Genomic DNA, 15,290 nt, shown 5'->3' on the forward strand with positions numbered 1-15,290 from the left:
TTTTTTTTTTTTTTTTTTTTTTTTTTTTGCTTAGATGCCTAAAGAATATTTTTCCTTTAATGGCCCAACTGCTTTACTGGCCATACATTAGTGTCAATTTTTCTAGATAAATTTTCTCAGTTGAATAGTACTCTTTTACTATAAAAACCCACTTAAAAAATTTTTTTTAAAGATTTTATTTATTTATTTGATAGGCAGCAATGTGGGGCTTGATCCCAGAACCCTGGGATCATGACCTGAGATGAAGGCAGAGGCTTTAACCCACTGAGCCACCCAGGTGCCCCTAAAAACCCACTTTTATTTTTATTTTTATTTCTGAAAAGTTTTCTTCAGTAATAATTTTTAATATTTCTTTTGTTGCACTGCTTTGTTTTTCTTCTTTGGGGGTGGCAGCTATTCATGTGTTGGCTCTTCTTTGGCTCTCTGTGTTTTTTACTCTCTCTAAAAGTCTTTTTTCTTTTTTAATTTTTTTTTTCCCTGTTGGACTGTTGTTCATCTTATTTCCATTCCCTTTTTCTCTTTTTGGTTACTCTAGTTGTAAAGCACACTGACAGTGAGTATTAGAGACAGGTGAGAGGAAGGGAATGGGTATTACATTAGTCAACCAACAATGCCTGCCGCAGGCTGGGATCATTGGAGGGAAGAGTCTGTCTTGAGTAAAATGAGAAAATGATATGTTTTTATGTTTTCAATGACAACAGGATGGATAATGACCAACATAAGCTCTTTTCTACATAGTTTCTGGGAGGTAGAGAGAAACTCTGCTTTACATGTGGGTGCTAGCTGTTGCTTCCAATTACATTGTTGATTTTTATTTTGCCAGGACTTGTATTTTTAGTGGTCATTGCATTTTATTTATTTATTTATTTATTTATTTATTTATTTATTTTTAAAAGATATTTATTTATTCACTTGACAGAGGTCACAAGTAGGCAGAGAAGCAGGCTTTCTGCTGAGCAGAGAGCCCAATGCAGGGCTCGATCCTAGGACCCCGAGATCATGACCTGAGCCAAAGTCAGAGGCTTTAACCCACTGAGCCACCCAGGTGCCCCTCCATTTTATTTTAAAAGACAAAGAAAGAAATTTATATTCTACACTCTTTGGGACACTTTAAGCAATAGTCTACCTCTTTTATTTATTTATATGTCTAAATAAAGTGAAAGAGGAATCCTGGGATTAGCAAAAGCTGATAAAATTATTAAGATTTATCAGCACATTAGAGCTTATAGAACTAAAAAATCTGAACTGGAAAACTTTTTTAATAGCATCATACACCAGTTCATGTAAAATTTGGGACCATAGTTGATATAAAATTAATGATACTATATTTAATAATGCAAAGGTTTTAAAGATGTGAAATTCTCATGAGCTGATTATATCTTTTTTAATCACATGTAGTTGAATAATCTGAAAAAGTTTCCTCAGTCTTTGAATTTCTGAAATTAGTATCTCCATTAAGATATTTTTATATGCTCATGGAAATTAACAGTGAAAATTTAGCCAAACAAACAATATGCTTTCTATTTTTCACTGGTATGATTTGAACTTTCATTTGAATTCCCTGAAACTAGCAGTTTAACATTTTAGGAGGTAGGTAGTGAGTCGCTTTCAAAATATGATTTTTAAAAAATGGTTTTCTCCCAAGACAGAATACATAGAGACACACAAATTTTTGTATATCCATGACCCCAGTGAAAAGACTCTGCCCTAGATATATATGTTTATAGTTAATCTTTCTCATAACTAAAATTTGGTGTACAGTTTTAAAAATTGGCAATTAAATGGTCTAGGGGAATCAGAAACTATTGAATCCTGAGTGAGCTGATTTATAGAATCTGTCAGAATATAGTTGCTACATCATTATTTAATCATCTTTTTTTAGGGTGGAATATTAAAGCTGCTCTGATAAATGAGATTATAGACAGTTGTAGCACTGAGGAAATTTGCTCAATGAAAGTTTTTCTTTTGTTAATGTACTTGAAATCAGTTCACCCAGAATTTTTTGTTCTATATTAAAAGTTTACATTTTACATTTAGTTGTCAGATACTTGATTTTAGAAATTGATTTGATGGGATGAAAAACAAACATTAAATTAATGAGGGGAATAATAAGCAATTTCAAAACCTTTCAAAATTTTGTTTTCCCAACCCTGTTCATGAATTTCCTAAAAATGTGCTAATTTATAGTTTTTCTTTTTACTTTTTTTCCACTCTGTAATGGAAATACTAATGAGCAATGGAAAAATGGAATAAATGAAATAAAGAAACAAAGAAAAAAGGAACAAAAAAACCTGTTCTGCTGTTCTAGTAGTAGGTGACTGGTCATCTTTTAATTTACAGAATGTATTAATATATGGTAATTACTAATTAAGAGTTATAAATTATTTTTTATTTCTTTTCTAAGCATTATTGCTTTGTATTTATGGAGGACAAACAAGATTATAATTCTCTGTATACTGACTTTTAGATAATTAGGGAGGCGTGGCTGCTGTATTAGTCTGGAATACAGGCAGATTATGTAGTATTTTAATTTTCTTTTATTAGTTATTTTCTTTAGTGGCACAGATACTTAAGATGTAATTATTTTATGTAGGGTACTGACTAAAACATAGACCTTTCTTTTTTTAGGAATAAACTGTATTTTAGGTACTAGAAACTTCTTTGTGACCTCTACAATTAGAAATTTATACTGGGAACATAAACATTTTACAGTGTACGCCTCTTCACATTCACGTAGCCCTCAGATTCAGTGTTCAGGCACTTAATATGAAATATCTCATTTAGTTCAGTGTATGTTAAGTCTTACATGAATTCTTTCATATATTAAATCAATTTTAAAACCTATTTAAATTGGGATGCTTGGGTGGCTCAGTGGATTAATAAGCCTCTGCTTTATGCTCATGCATGATCCCAGAGTCCTGGGATCGAGCCTGCATCAGGCTCCTTGCTTAGCAGGAAGCCTGCTTCTCCTTCTGCCTGCTGCTCCCCGGCTTGTGCTCTTTCTCTTTCTCTCTGACAAAAAAATAAAATCTTTAAAAAAATTTTTAATTAGTTTTCTCTTAATAGAGTTTGTAAAACATTGGACCACCATATTCCTTGAAGAGAGCCTTTTGTTTATATACAGTTTATTAACGTTTCTTAAAAAACTTTTTGCCTCTCTGGGCCAAACATTTCCAGTTCCTTCAGCTTTTTTGTATAGATCTTATTTTCAGATACTTAAATCATCTATGTTGTTTTTGCTGTACCTTCTTCTAAAATCTTTTATTGGTGAAGATTAGAATTTCATATATTCTAACTACCTAGGAAAGACGTGGTCATTATGGAGTAGAATGGTAAGATTACCCCCCTTTAGTTATCTTTTTACATTTTGTGCTTGCCTTTTATCTTTTAGGGTATTTTTTTGGTTCACAGAAGTAGGAGGACCAGCTGTACATTCAATTTGCCAGTTTACTAAAGAAATGAATCCATTGCTGAAAGTATCTGTTGTTCTGTGAAGCACTGTTTCTTAGATTCTTAGAGCAAAGTATTTCTTCATATAGAAGAATATAGAGAAACTTTAGTAATTACACAGAAGCAGTCCTCCACAACTATGATTTTTATTCATTCAGTAAATATTGTATTCAAGGCATTGTTCTAAATATTGGGGGTAAACTAATAAGCAAAATCTTTTATATCCTAGTGGAAAAGAATAAATAATACTACTATGTCAGGGTATGATAAATACAAGAAAAAAAGTAATGCAGGATAGAGTATAGAGAGAGTGGCAGTGGGGACACAGGGTGCCATTTTATAGACGCATAGTCTTAATTGTGCCATCTTGAAGATTTTCAGCTCTGTAGATCACTAGTGTTTGCTTCTGTTTGACATTACTCAGCATGTGTTTATTAGATAACCTTTTGTTATCTCTTCAGTGGTGCTAAGTTGGCTGCATAAAAGTGATTTGCTGCTAATCTTGACTGGTCACTTAATGTTCACTGTGTTAGGAAAATGATGAAGATGAGAACTATGTAAGAAATAATAATGTGGTATCTGTGATCGGCATATGTTTGAACTGAGTATGTGATTTAGAGGATTCAGCTTGATGATGTGCAAGTCTCCCAAAAGACATGTGATTGCTCTTAATAGTATTAAGCCTTAAGCCGTATATATCTGATACAGATCTTCAGAGGCAGAATATATAGGCTAATGCGTGCCATACTTGACTCATGTTTAACCTGGTCCCACCTTACCACAAATCTTAACTTCCACTCAACTAGGCATCTGCATGAAGATTCTGAGCCTCTGATTCCATACCCACCAACCCATACCCTACACCATCTGCTTCTCAAGACATGTCCTGCCTTTCTTTAATAAGCCCTTTTTCTTCTTGGCTTATGCATAATCAAATCAAATATAGGGCTCAAGTTGCTGTCCTCCTTAAAACTTTTCTTACTGACTTTATTCCACAATGATAAAACCTTTTTCTAAAGGTCTCCTCCACTCAGTCTGTGCCATACATTTTTAAAGAATTAATTAATTAACCCAAACTGTGCAGAGGGACAGAGGGGGAGAGAATCTCAAGCAGACTCCCTGTTGAGTGCAGAGCCCAACACGGGAATTGATCTCATGATTCTGAGATCGTGACCTGAGCTGATATCAAGAGTGAGATGCCCAGGTGCCCCTGTGCCATAAATTTTTGTGTATATACCATTTTATATATTTCTAGTTTTGTCTTCTTTCCCTAACAAGTGAATGAGCTTTTTCAGAGCTGTACAGTGTCCAGTATCTCTTCACACTACGTAGCTATAGGGAAAACTTCTGACACCAAATGTGTCGATTTCCCACACCAAGAAATTTATCACTTCTCTGAACAACAACTGGGTGTCTTATAGTTTATTCATTTATGACACTAAATGAATTTATGAATTTAAATAAATGAATTTATTTATGACACTATTCATTTATGACACATTTATTCATTTATGACCTAGAATTACCACAAAGGCACAAGTTAAGGGCTCAGTCCCATGAGACCACGCTCTACTTCACATGGTAGTCATGAGTCTTGGTCTCTTGTACTTCTGCCAAGCTGGCTGTAAGTCTGGAGTTCCCACAGCCCACTCCTCTGGTTTGATAATTTGCCGTAGCCCACAGAACACAGGGAAACACTTCACTTATTACTACTTGCGAATTTATTATAAAGGATACAACTCAGGAACAGCCAAATGAAAGAGATGCATAGATTAAGGTTTGAAAAGGGGGCTCCATGTACCACCCTCCCATCACCTTGGTGTGTTTCCCAACCCAGGAGTTCTCCAAAACCCTTTGTTGAGGATTTTGATGATGGTTCCATTAGGTGAACATGATTCATTAAGTAACTGGCCAGTGGTGATTGAACTCCATTTCCAACCTCTCTCCCCTCCCTGGAGAATGGGGAGTTGGGGCTGAAAGTTTCAACCCTCTCATCATCACATTGTTTCCTGTGATAACCAGACTTTCATCCTCCTGAAGTTATCACATTAACCTAAACTCCAGCATGTTTGAGAGGGGCTTCTTTTTTTTTTTTAATATTTTATTTATTTATCAGAGAGAGAGGGAGAGCGAGCGAGCACAGGCAGACAGAATGGCAGGCAGAGGCTGAGGGAGAATCAGGCTCCCTGCTGAGCAAGGAGCCCGATGTGGGACTCGATCCCAGGATGCTGACCTGAGCCAAAGGCAGCTGCTTAACCAACTGAGCCACCCAGGCGTCCCAGAGAGGGGCTTCTTATAAACAACAATAAAATGTATCCCTTACTCCTACTCAGGAAATTTCAAGGTTTTAGGAGCTCTGTGGCAATAACCACAGATGAAGACCAAGTATATATTTTCTCATATCAAAATCTCACAGCAGGCGAGGATTGGACATGAAAAATGGGCCCTGAGTATGTTGTGCCAGTGAAACTCTGTAGCAGCCTGTGAGACTGTACTGACTCTTCAGAGGACTCTGATCATTTTCTGTATCTTTTTGCATGTGTGCAACCCAAAGCAAAATTATTTGTGTAGTTGGTTGATTAGAAGATTATTTATAAATAAAAACTGGTATCAATTTCTGTTTTCATATTACAGTGTCATACCGAACAGCTAAAAGATAATAATTAGACCAGATGAGCATCACTCCTTTGGATAGTTGGTCAAAGATGCACTGGACAGAAACATTTATTCAACTCCCAAAACTGTTGTTAGGCTTAGAATATTATTGAATTCAGTAGTAAAAATTTGTTATTCTATGGTGAATGATAAGGCCCCGATCTGGTAGTGCTTTTTTTGTGTGTTGTAATGTCTGTAAATTAATTTCTCCCTTCTGTATGTGGCCTGATGTTTATCATTTTGTGATCAAAATGTTTATTGTATATTTCTACTTTGGGATGTAGTCTTCCTTTTTTATTTTTAGGGCACTAGATTAATGTGTTGTTTGATAGCTAATAAATTAAGGTACATTTGGGGGCTATACTCCTACATTTTATAGCTATTAGGTTACAATAAAAGAAAAACTTTAGTGTGTTTTTCTTTCTTCTTAAAAGACAGATGCAGCTGTGATGGAGGCAAGTTAACTAAACCCTACTTTTTGTGGTTTTTAAGATTTTATTTATTTGAGAGAAGAGAGAGAGAGACCTCACTAGAGGGCAGGGTCAGGAGGAGGGACAGAGGGAGAAGGAGATGCAGGCTCCCTGTTGAGCAGGGAGCCCAATGCAGGACTCAGTTCCAGGACCCAGAGATCATGACCTGAGCCAAAGGTAGATACTTAACCAACTGAGCCACCCCTGTGCCCTAAATCTTACTTTTAATTCTTACTTGTGACCACAAATGAACATTTCCTATTACTTTTAAGATGCCTGACACTTTTATTTATATATATATATATATATATATATATATATATATATATATATATATATATATATGTATATATATATTTATGTGTGTGTGTGTGTATATATATATATATATATATATATATATTTTTTTTTTTTTTTTTTTTTTTTTAAAGAGAAGGGAGTTGGGGGGAGGTTAACAGGCTCCATACCCAGCATAGAGCTCAGTGAGGGGCTCAGTCCCACGACCCTGTGCTCATAAAGTGAGCTAAAACTAAGAGTCAGATGCTTAACTTTAGCCACCCTGGTACCCCAAGATGCTGGTGCTTAAGTAGACATCCTGCTGTGACTTCTAGTATATTCACTGTGATAAACATTCCTTCCTGAACCCTGAACTTAAATAATTTAGTTCATTACTTCTTAACCAGCTGAGCCACCCAGGCGTCCCTTAGTTCATTACTTCTTAAATGTAAATAAGGTGTGCTGGCTTTAATTCTTTCCAATATAGTTTTATAGAAAGATGTGAAGTTTTTTGCTTTTTATTTTTATTGATACACTTCCCCTTACAATTCAGTTTATTCTTATCTGGAGGTTTCTGATCCTGTATTTAAAGAACTCTGGATATTAAGTTGAGGTGGGTTGGGAATCCAGTGGAGAAAGAACACATTCCCAGTGAGTATGGACTGCAAAAGTCTTTCCTAGTTAAATATTTTATAGGTGTCATTTTTATTTTCTAGCTCCCATAATTTCAGTTTCAACAAGTGATATAAAGCAGTAAATCCCCAAATGTACTAGCTTAGGAGGCCAAATTGTGAATATATATTTAGTTTTTAAAAATCTTACCAACTCATCACATTTTCCAATGAGGTTGAAAATCTCCCTCCTAGGGTGGTAGGGGAGGTATATTTGGTATGAAGGGATAAATTAGGGTAAATTTTTATAGTTATCCTCTTAGCTTCTATTTGACTTTCTTTCATAGTTGGTGTATGAATTCTTCTTAAGATTTTTGGAGAGCCCTGATTTCCAGCCTAGCATTGCAAAGCGATACATTGATCAGAAATTTGTCCAACAGGTAAGGAATTCTTAATGTCTTAAATTTTCTTATGTTCATCTTAGCAATGATTAACTTGTGATTAAAATAGTCTTTCAGAACTTAAATGGTTTATTTCACTTTAATAGCATTTAATACTCTCGCCAGACAATTAGGGTAAAGGTGAAGTAGCTTTGACAATATCAGAGTATTTTAATCAAGAGTGAGCTTCTAATGAAGTCAGTTGAATTATCTTATCCAATACTGAATTCTCAGTTACTTTTAAAGACCAGAAAGCGAGCTTTTCTGCACAGTTTGAAAAAATTTGGTATGACCATTCAATCTAAAGGCAAGAAGCCTTCTTTTAAATTGTTAAGTCTTTGACCTTGAACTTTGACATATGTTTTAAGCATTGTGACTTTGAAATGACAGAGGAAAAGTGGAAATGGAATCCTTGTTGGGAGTTTGGGATTAGGCTCCTTTCCTGCTGTTTATTACCAGTGACCTTTCCTTTTTCCTTTCCCCTTCCCACCTTAGGCATTCTAGCTACCCATTTCCTAAGCCACCGATAAATGGGATCTTTAAGAAGAAAAGGAGATAGTGAAACATAGTGTGATACCTTCTTTTTTTTTTTTTTTTTTTAAGATTTATTTGAGAGAGAGAGCATGCACACACAAGTAGGGGGAGGAGCAGGAGAGGGAGGCTCAGACAGACACCCTGATGATCACTGAGCCTGACACAGGGCTCAGTCCCCTGAGATCATGGATCAGGACCTGAGCTGAAGTCAAGAATCGGCTGCTCAAATGACTGAACCACCCAGGCTCCCCCTTCTTTTGTTTTATAAATTTGTCACTAGCTATTATTTTTTGGAACCTACCTACTGAAAATTAATTTCTCAGAATGTGTTCATTTTTATTTTCAAAATCTTTTCCAACAGTGTAAAAGCCTCTTTTTAATTATGGGGAATTGGCTGGACCTAGACAAGATTGTGAAGGAGACCAGATCTTTCTAGGTTCATTTTTTTCCTCTGGAAATTTATCTCCGTATGTAAGGTCTCATTAGGAATTTGATACTCTCTTCTTCGAGAGTTACTTGCATTTTCAAGAAAGAGAAGATGAGTGAAAAGGTGGTGATGAACCCAGTGCTAAGGCTGGGATTAAAATCGCTAGGACCTTTCCTGCCCTCTTAAACACCAGTGTATGATAAAGATTCTACAAACACGAGTTCCACATATTTGGAATTCACTTTTGATCAGTTATAACTACCTCGGACCTCACATAAAGTATTCTTACTAGTTGCTGTGAGTGTACTGATTAATGGAGAATATTGTCAAGATATGTCCTTCACCCATTCAAGCAGCTCCTCATAAATTACGAAGAAATATTAGGTGTGTGCTAACAGTAAAATTTACATTTCAATCACAAGTAAAGGTAAGATTAGATGGAGTTTTGTTATTTTGGTAATTGCAAATGAATACGTATTTATTTTCTCTTGTAGCTCTTGTGTGCTACAGGAGGAATATAGTGTATATTGAGGAACTCTATGATATATCATATTAAATTGTGTTTAAGATAGAAGGGTGAGAGGAACAATTGCCTTAGTGCTTCTTCAGTCTGGATCTTGAGGTGTTTCTGCTTCTGGATTATTCCACGGGTTTGAGGGGGAACAGGAAGAAAACTGGTAGAGTGGGACCCATTTTCTGCCTTCTCTAAATATATGAATTACCTGAGAAGCTAAAGCCCAATAATTTGTTCTTAGCAGTTTAGATGACTGTACTTTCATATAGCACTTCCTTAGTTATTCTTATTATGTTACTTTTGTATATATCTTAGGTTTTATAATTTGAAATTATTTGATTACATGGTAATTTTAAGACTTAGAAGTACAGGAAAAAAAACCCTTAAATATAAATGTGGATACTCATCATTTCAAGAGAAAAAACACTTGTGTAATTCCAAGTTATATTCAAGTCACAGGATTTCAGAAGAAAAAAGGAAGCTAAGAATTAGTGAGGGCATATTTTATGTGCCAGGCACTGTTCTTATATGCTTTTATATAAACAACTAGACCATGTCTAATTCCACACAGCTAATAGCTGGGAGAATTAGGATTAGAACTAGACTATGATATAACTTTCATTTAAATAAAAACAAGACTAGTTTTTTGTTTTTTTTTAAGATTTATTGATTTATTTGATAGCACAAGTGGGCAGAGAGGCAGGCGGGGTGGGGGGGAGCGGACTCCCTGGTGAGCTGAGAGCCCAGTGTGGCCCTCCATCACAGGATCCTGAGGCCATGACCCAAGCTAGAGACAGAACCTTAACTCACTGAGCCACCCAGGCGCCCCAACAAGATTAGTTTTAACCTTCCTCATTTTATCAATGATGAAAAAACTCAGAGGTTATTAATTACCCTTAAAAGCAGTTAGATATAACAGCCAGAATGAGAAACAATTTACTGAGTACTAGGTTTGTGTGTGTTTTATTACATGAATTTATATCTATTTATATTTCTAAATAGATTATTTAATACTTCAGAATAGGTTTCTTTAAATAGATTTGAAACTCAGCTATCATCTATTCTCTAGTTTTTTTTTCCTGAGGATCAACTTATACTAGATTATATTTGTTCTTGAATTAAACATGTCAGCCTTAACAATGAAAGGCCCCTTTTATTAATTTGAAAGCTTATCTTCTAAGTAAACCCAATATCAGAAACTTGGATCTGAATGTCTCAAGTGAGTAGGTTAGCCATTTTTAATTAGAATAATTTGAACTGAAATTATTAGGTATATAAACATAACTTCTTACACTCTGGATATTTTTGGCTGGAGCCTCATTCAGGATTTTAATAACCTAGTGAACAAAGAATACAAACTGTAAACCAGACATTTGTTTAGGGGTATATAAATATGACTAAAGTCATCACCACTCTCAAAAAATACTCACTCTAGTAGAAGAGATGCATATGTAAACAATTACATATAATTCAAGACAGAATGGGAAAAGAACTTTGATGAGGTTCAGAGCTTGCCATCTCTACTATAATTAACAGTATCAAAGTACAGAACACAGAATTTCTTGATGACTTCATATACGAAATTACATTCTATAGATAGGGAGTATTTTAAAATTTTTCCTCGGAAAATCCAGTGTTTTATTTAAAATATAGTAATACCACTTTTTGATCTGCAGGCTTGATTTTTAGTGTAAAAGCTTTGGTTTGTTCAAAAAGAGCTTTGGTTTGTTCTTTCTAGTAAACCATAAATACTCATTTGCACATATGTATTTTTTAAACTTCATTTATTTATAATGACTTGCAGTTTGCAAGCTTAAGATCTTTGTATGTAGTTTTAAATTATTAGCATGAAAAATCTCAAATTTCAGCACTCTAAAATTATGAGCCAGGGTTAGTCGTCAAGAATAGGATAGAATTTTAAGATGAGTGGCAAGGAAAAAAAAAATCCCACTTTTTTGAAGTTTATATTATGTTGTTTTTGAAATGAAGTGAAAAGAAATACTCCTTAGATTTCTTTAGCCTCAATATTTATCAAGAATAAAATCAACCTAAGGCAGAATCTTTAAGAATCTTTAAAAAAAATTTTTTTAAGATTTCATGGGTTATCTCTAAATCAAATTAGAATAAAGTGAAGTTTTAGCTCAATTATTTTTAAAAAGTAATTTCTCAGATTTTTTTTAAAGCTCCTGGAGCTTTTTGATAGTGAAGATCCCAGAGAACGTGACTTCCTGAAGACTGTTCTGCACCGAATTTATGGGAAATTTCTTGGATTAAGAGCATTCATCAGGAAACAAATTAACAACATTTTCCTCAGGTAAACTGGTCCTATATTCATATATAGTACTTTTTTCCCCCTCCGTGTGTTTTTATTCTAGTTCCTTTAGATTAACTTTTAGTATCTGAACTCTCTTAACCTTATTAGTATTTGAGTCATTTTGTGGGTGTCATTTGATTGCATGTAACTTTTTAGAAACTTGCAACCTACTTCTCGTGTAATGAAGACTGTTTTTAATACCTAATACCAATGTTCATATTTAAAATTTATTGAATTTGTCTAGTTACCCATTTGAGCTTTTTGTTTAAAAAAATAAGTATAAATACTGTTAAAATAATTTGATCTTGAAAGTACTTTCATTTGTTTTTCTGACAAAGCTAAATTTATATGGAGCCTGTATTTTGACTCCTTTATAAGTGATACTGTGTTAAGTAGTTGCTTCTGATGAGATTTAGCTTTAATATATCCACATTTCAGGTTTGGTTGGTTTGTGTTAATGGGAAATCTGGCAAAATTAGGCTGGCATTCCTGTGTTGTAACAATTAGAAACCAGTAACAGCGGTCTCCCCTGGAGAGAGCATCTCTCTGCAGGTCTCTGTTCTCCTCCTCGCCTCGTCTACTTTACTCATTTAACACCTCCCCTGTCCTGTAGGCATTTGAGTTTTTTACTTCCTGCTTTAACAGCAAGCCTAATCTTGGAAAGCTAGGCAGCCTGTATAGTTTAGGTTTTGCAACGCTATGAATAAAAATGTTTTTATGATACATGGGTCCTTTTCTCTTGGATTTTCCTATGGGTAGAAATTTCCTATTTTGAAAAGTATTTCCTTGAGAAAACCCATCTTTCTTTTAAATTTTTAAACAAAATAAAATATTCCAGGTGAACTAATATTCCATTATCATTATGGCTAGTTTTAGCAAAAGAAGTTACTAATTTGGGACAAAATAGTTTTACAAAGAATTCCTGAAGCATGCTTGTATGTTTCTTATAGTTGCCTTTAGGACTGATTTCTTGACCTTCCTGCCTCTTCTCTTAGTTTAGTTTACTAATATTTGAGTTTTTATTATATCTATCTTTATTTTAAATTCAGGTTTATATATGAAACAGAGCATTTCAATGGTGTTGCTGAACTCCTTGAAATATTAGGAAGGTAAGTCAGTTTTTTTGTTGTTTTTAAAGAGATAGCTTTGAATGTTTTATGTATTAGAATCCTAGCTGGGGTTGGAGAAATTATTTCGTATTTTAGAGTTTAAATATAGAGCACAAGACATAGTTTCTCAACTGAATTCTTTTTATAGCTTTTAAGCGGTCAGCATATTCAAGTACTTGCCATGCAAGACATCTGTTTTAGAATAGGCCGCCTGCTTCTGAAGCTGTGGCATGTTTTATGCCTGATCTTAGCAGACCGCCACAGAAATTCATAGGATCTGATTGGGAAGAAATGAAGTAAACTATAATGAATCTTTGATAAACTTATAAGAATTCTTGTTGAGACATTGATAGGCCATTCTTAATCTATCTGTTCTTTTCAGAGCCTTTTAGTTTACGTGAACATTTTGCCTTCCTTATTCATCACACAGCAGTATTAACTTGAGAAGATGAGGCCCTCTCTATTTATAGTTAGAGAATGATTATGGAGAAAATACTTAATTTCAGATTTTTCAGCAAAGTAGGGAAACTTCAGAGTTCAGAAAATATTGGAAGTTTAACAGCATTGTGATACTGATCTCCCTGTGGCTTTATGTAGGAGAATAAAGGCAATAATGTATGAAGTGATGGGCTTTATAGAAAATAAAGACAAATTATTTAGTGGGACTTTAATTGGCAGTCCCAGTTCTCTTTTTGGGACCATTGAATGACTTAGAGGAACCAGACAAGTTTGAAGATGGGTAAGTCATTCAATACCAGGACTGAAGCAGAACACTGTTCCTTATATACTCATGGATATAATTTTTGGAAATGAAGTAGTAACTACTTAACCCTTCCCCCTGCCTTTTTTTCCCTCCAGTATTATCAATGGCTTTGCATTGCCACTGAAAGCAGAACATAAACAATTTCTAATGAAGGTTCTTATTCCTATGCATACTGCAAAAGGATTAGCTTTGTTTCATGCTCAGGTAAGTTTCAGACATTTCAAATCAAATGAATATTGTTTCAGACGCTGATATAAAGGCAGAGAAATGGAGAAATATTGAGGAAGGAATTGTAGGTATAATTAATTAAGCAATTTGCTTTATAAATTGCTCAGGGCAAATTTTCATTATAACTTAAAAGTATTATGATATTTAGCTTTATTAAATAAGCTCAGTACACTTTAAGTATAAATATAGGAGAGATAATACCAAGTTTTCCTCTTTTCTGGTCTGGGCCCTGACTTTGAAACTAAAATGTTAGCTTTAGTCCTATGTTTCACTTAACTTTACATTCAGAAGGTAACTACTGAAAAAAGAACATCTTTTTTTTTAACCTAGAAGTTTCTTTCAAGGTTAAACATCACACAGTTGTGAGTATATACATGTTTATGTATTGAGATACAGAGTAAACTTTATTAAAAATGAGGTAGTCATTTTTGTTAACTAAATATAAAAATCCGGTATCACTGTTGTTTCATTTAGTAGTATTTATTAACTATCCCTTTCATTTTAGCTAGCCTACTGTGTCGTACAGTTCCTGGAGAAGGATACTACACTAACAGAACCAGTAAGTGGTCTATTTCTTTGGTTTTTTTTTTGAAGATTTTATTTATTTATTTGACAGACAGAGATCACAAGTAGGCAGAGAAACAGGCAGAGAGAGAGGAGGAAGCAGGCTCCCCGCTGAGCAGAGAGCCCGATGTGGGGCTCGATCCCAGGACCCCTGAAGACATAGGCTTTAACCCACTGAGATACACAGGCGCCTCTGGTCTATTTCTTTTTATTTCTCTAATCTACATTGTAGTATTTTGTTACAGCTTTCTTTATGTCCTTGTAAAGTTGTCACACAGTAGTAGTACTAACTTTAGAGTCATTTAGAAGGAATGTTAATCTGCATTCAAAGAACAGTGTTGGAAGGGGGAATTCTGTCAAGTTAGAAGTTGTGTCTTAAATAACTTAAATACAGATTAATGTTGAAGTGTGTGATGACAGGATCCAGTGACTACAGTGGAATTTTATATGCATATTATCTTCACTGATAATCTTTTTATTCATTCACTTTTTTAAAAGATTTATTTTTAGAGAGAGAGTGCACATATGAGCTGGGGGAGAGGGAGAGAATCCCAAGCAGATTCCCCACTGAGCACAGAGCCCTAAGTGGAGCTCAGTCCCGTGCTAGAGTTGGATACCTAACCAACTGAGCCACCCAGGCACCCCCTCATTCACCTTTTTAAAATTAAAACATACTGTGAGGGTCCCTGGAGTTTTGTTTTGTTTTTAGAAATAGGATTTTCCCTCTTAACAATGATAAACCATATGATAGGGGTTGAAAATGTTTCCTTGCCTTTGGCGATCAAAATGTAATCTTGGGATAAAGGTTGTTTATGAATCGACAGAGCAATTCAGTCTTTGAATTCTGCTATTTGCCTGCAATGAGAAGATTCAAGAGAGAATAAAAATGTTATTATGAACACTGAAGATCCAAGGGAAAAAAAGACAGGGAGAAA

At 34.7% G+C, this 15,290-nt stretch overlaps 1 protein-coding gene across 3 annotated transcripts in view; it reads left to right on the forward strand.

Moving 5' to 3' along the window:
• Positions 1-15,290, forward strand: part of PPP2R5A (protein phosphatase 2 regulatory subunit B'alpha) — a 63,981-nt gene that overhangs the window by 42,008 nt on the left and 6,683 nt on the right. For 2 of the 3 annotated variants that reach the window (XM_059412624.1, XM_059412626.1), the window contains 5 exons: positions 7,810-7,902; positions 11,561-11,691; positions 12,741-12,800; positions 13,659-13,767; positions 14,297-14,350. In XM_059412624.1, the coding sequence (XP_059268607.1) occupies positions 7,810-7,902; positions 11,561-11,691; positions 12,741-12,800; positions 13,659-13,767; positions 14,297-14,350 (447 nt within the window). Of the gene's footprint in view, positions 1-7,809; positions 7,903-11,547; positions 11,692-12,740; positions 12,801-13,658; positions 13,768-14,296; positions 14,351-15,290 lie in introns of those variants that run through there. The other variant, XM_059412625.1, reaches the window with a different exon arrangement.

The sequence above is a fragment of the Mustela nigripes genome, chromosome 10, assembly GCF_022355385.1.
Source record: "Mustela nigripes isolate SB6536 chromosome 10, MUSNIG.SB6536, whole genome shotgun sequence".
NCBI classification, from domain to species: Eukaryota; Metazoa; Chordata; class Mammalia; order Carnivora; family Mustelidae; genus Mustela; species Mustela nigripes.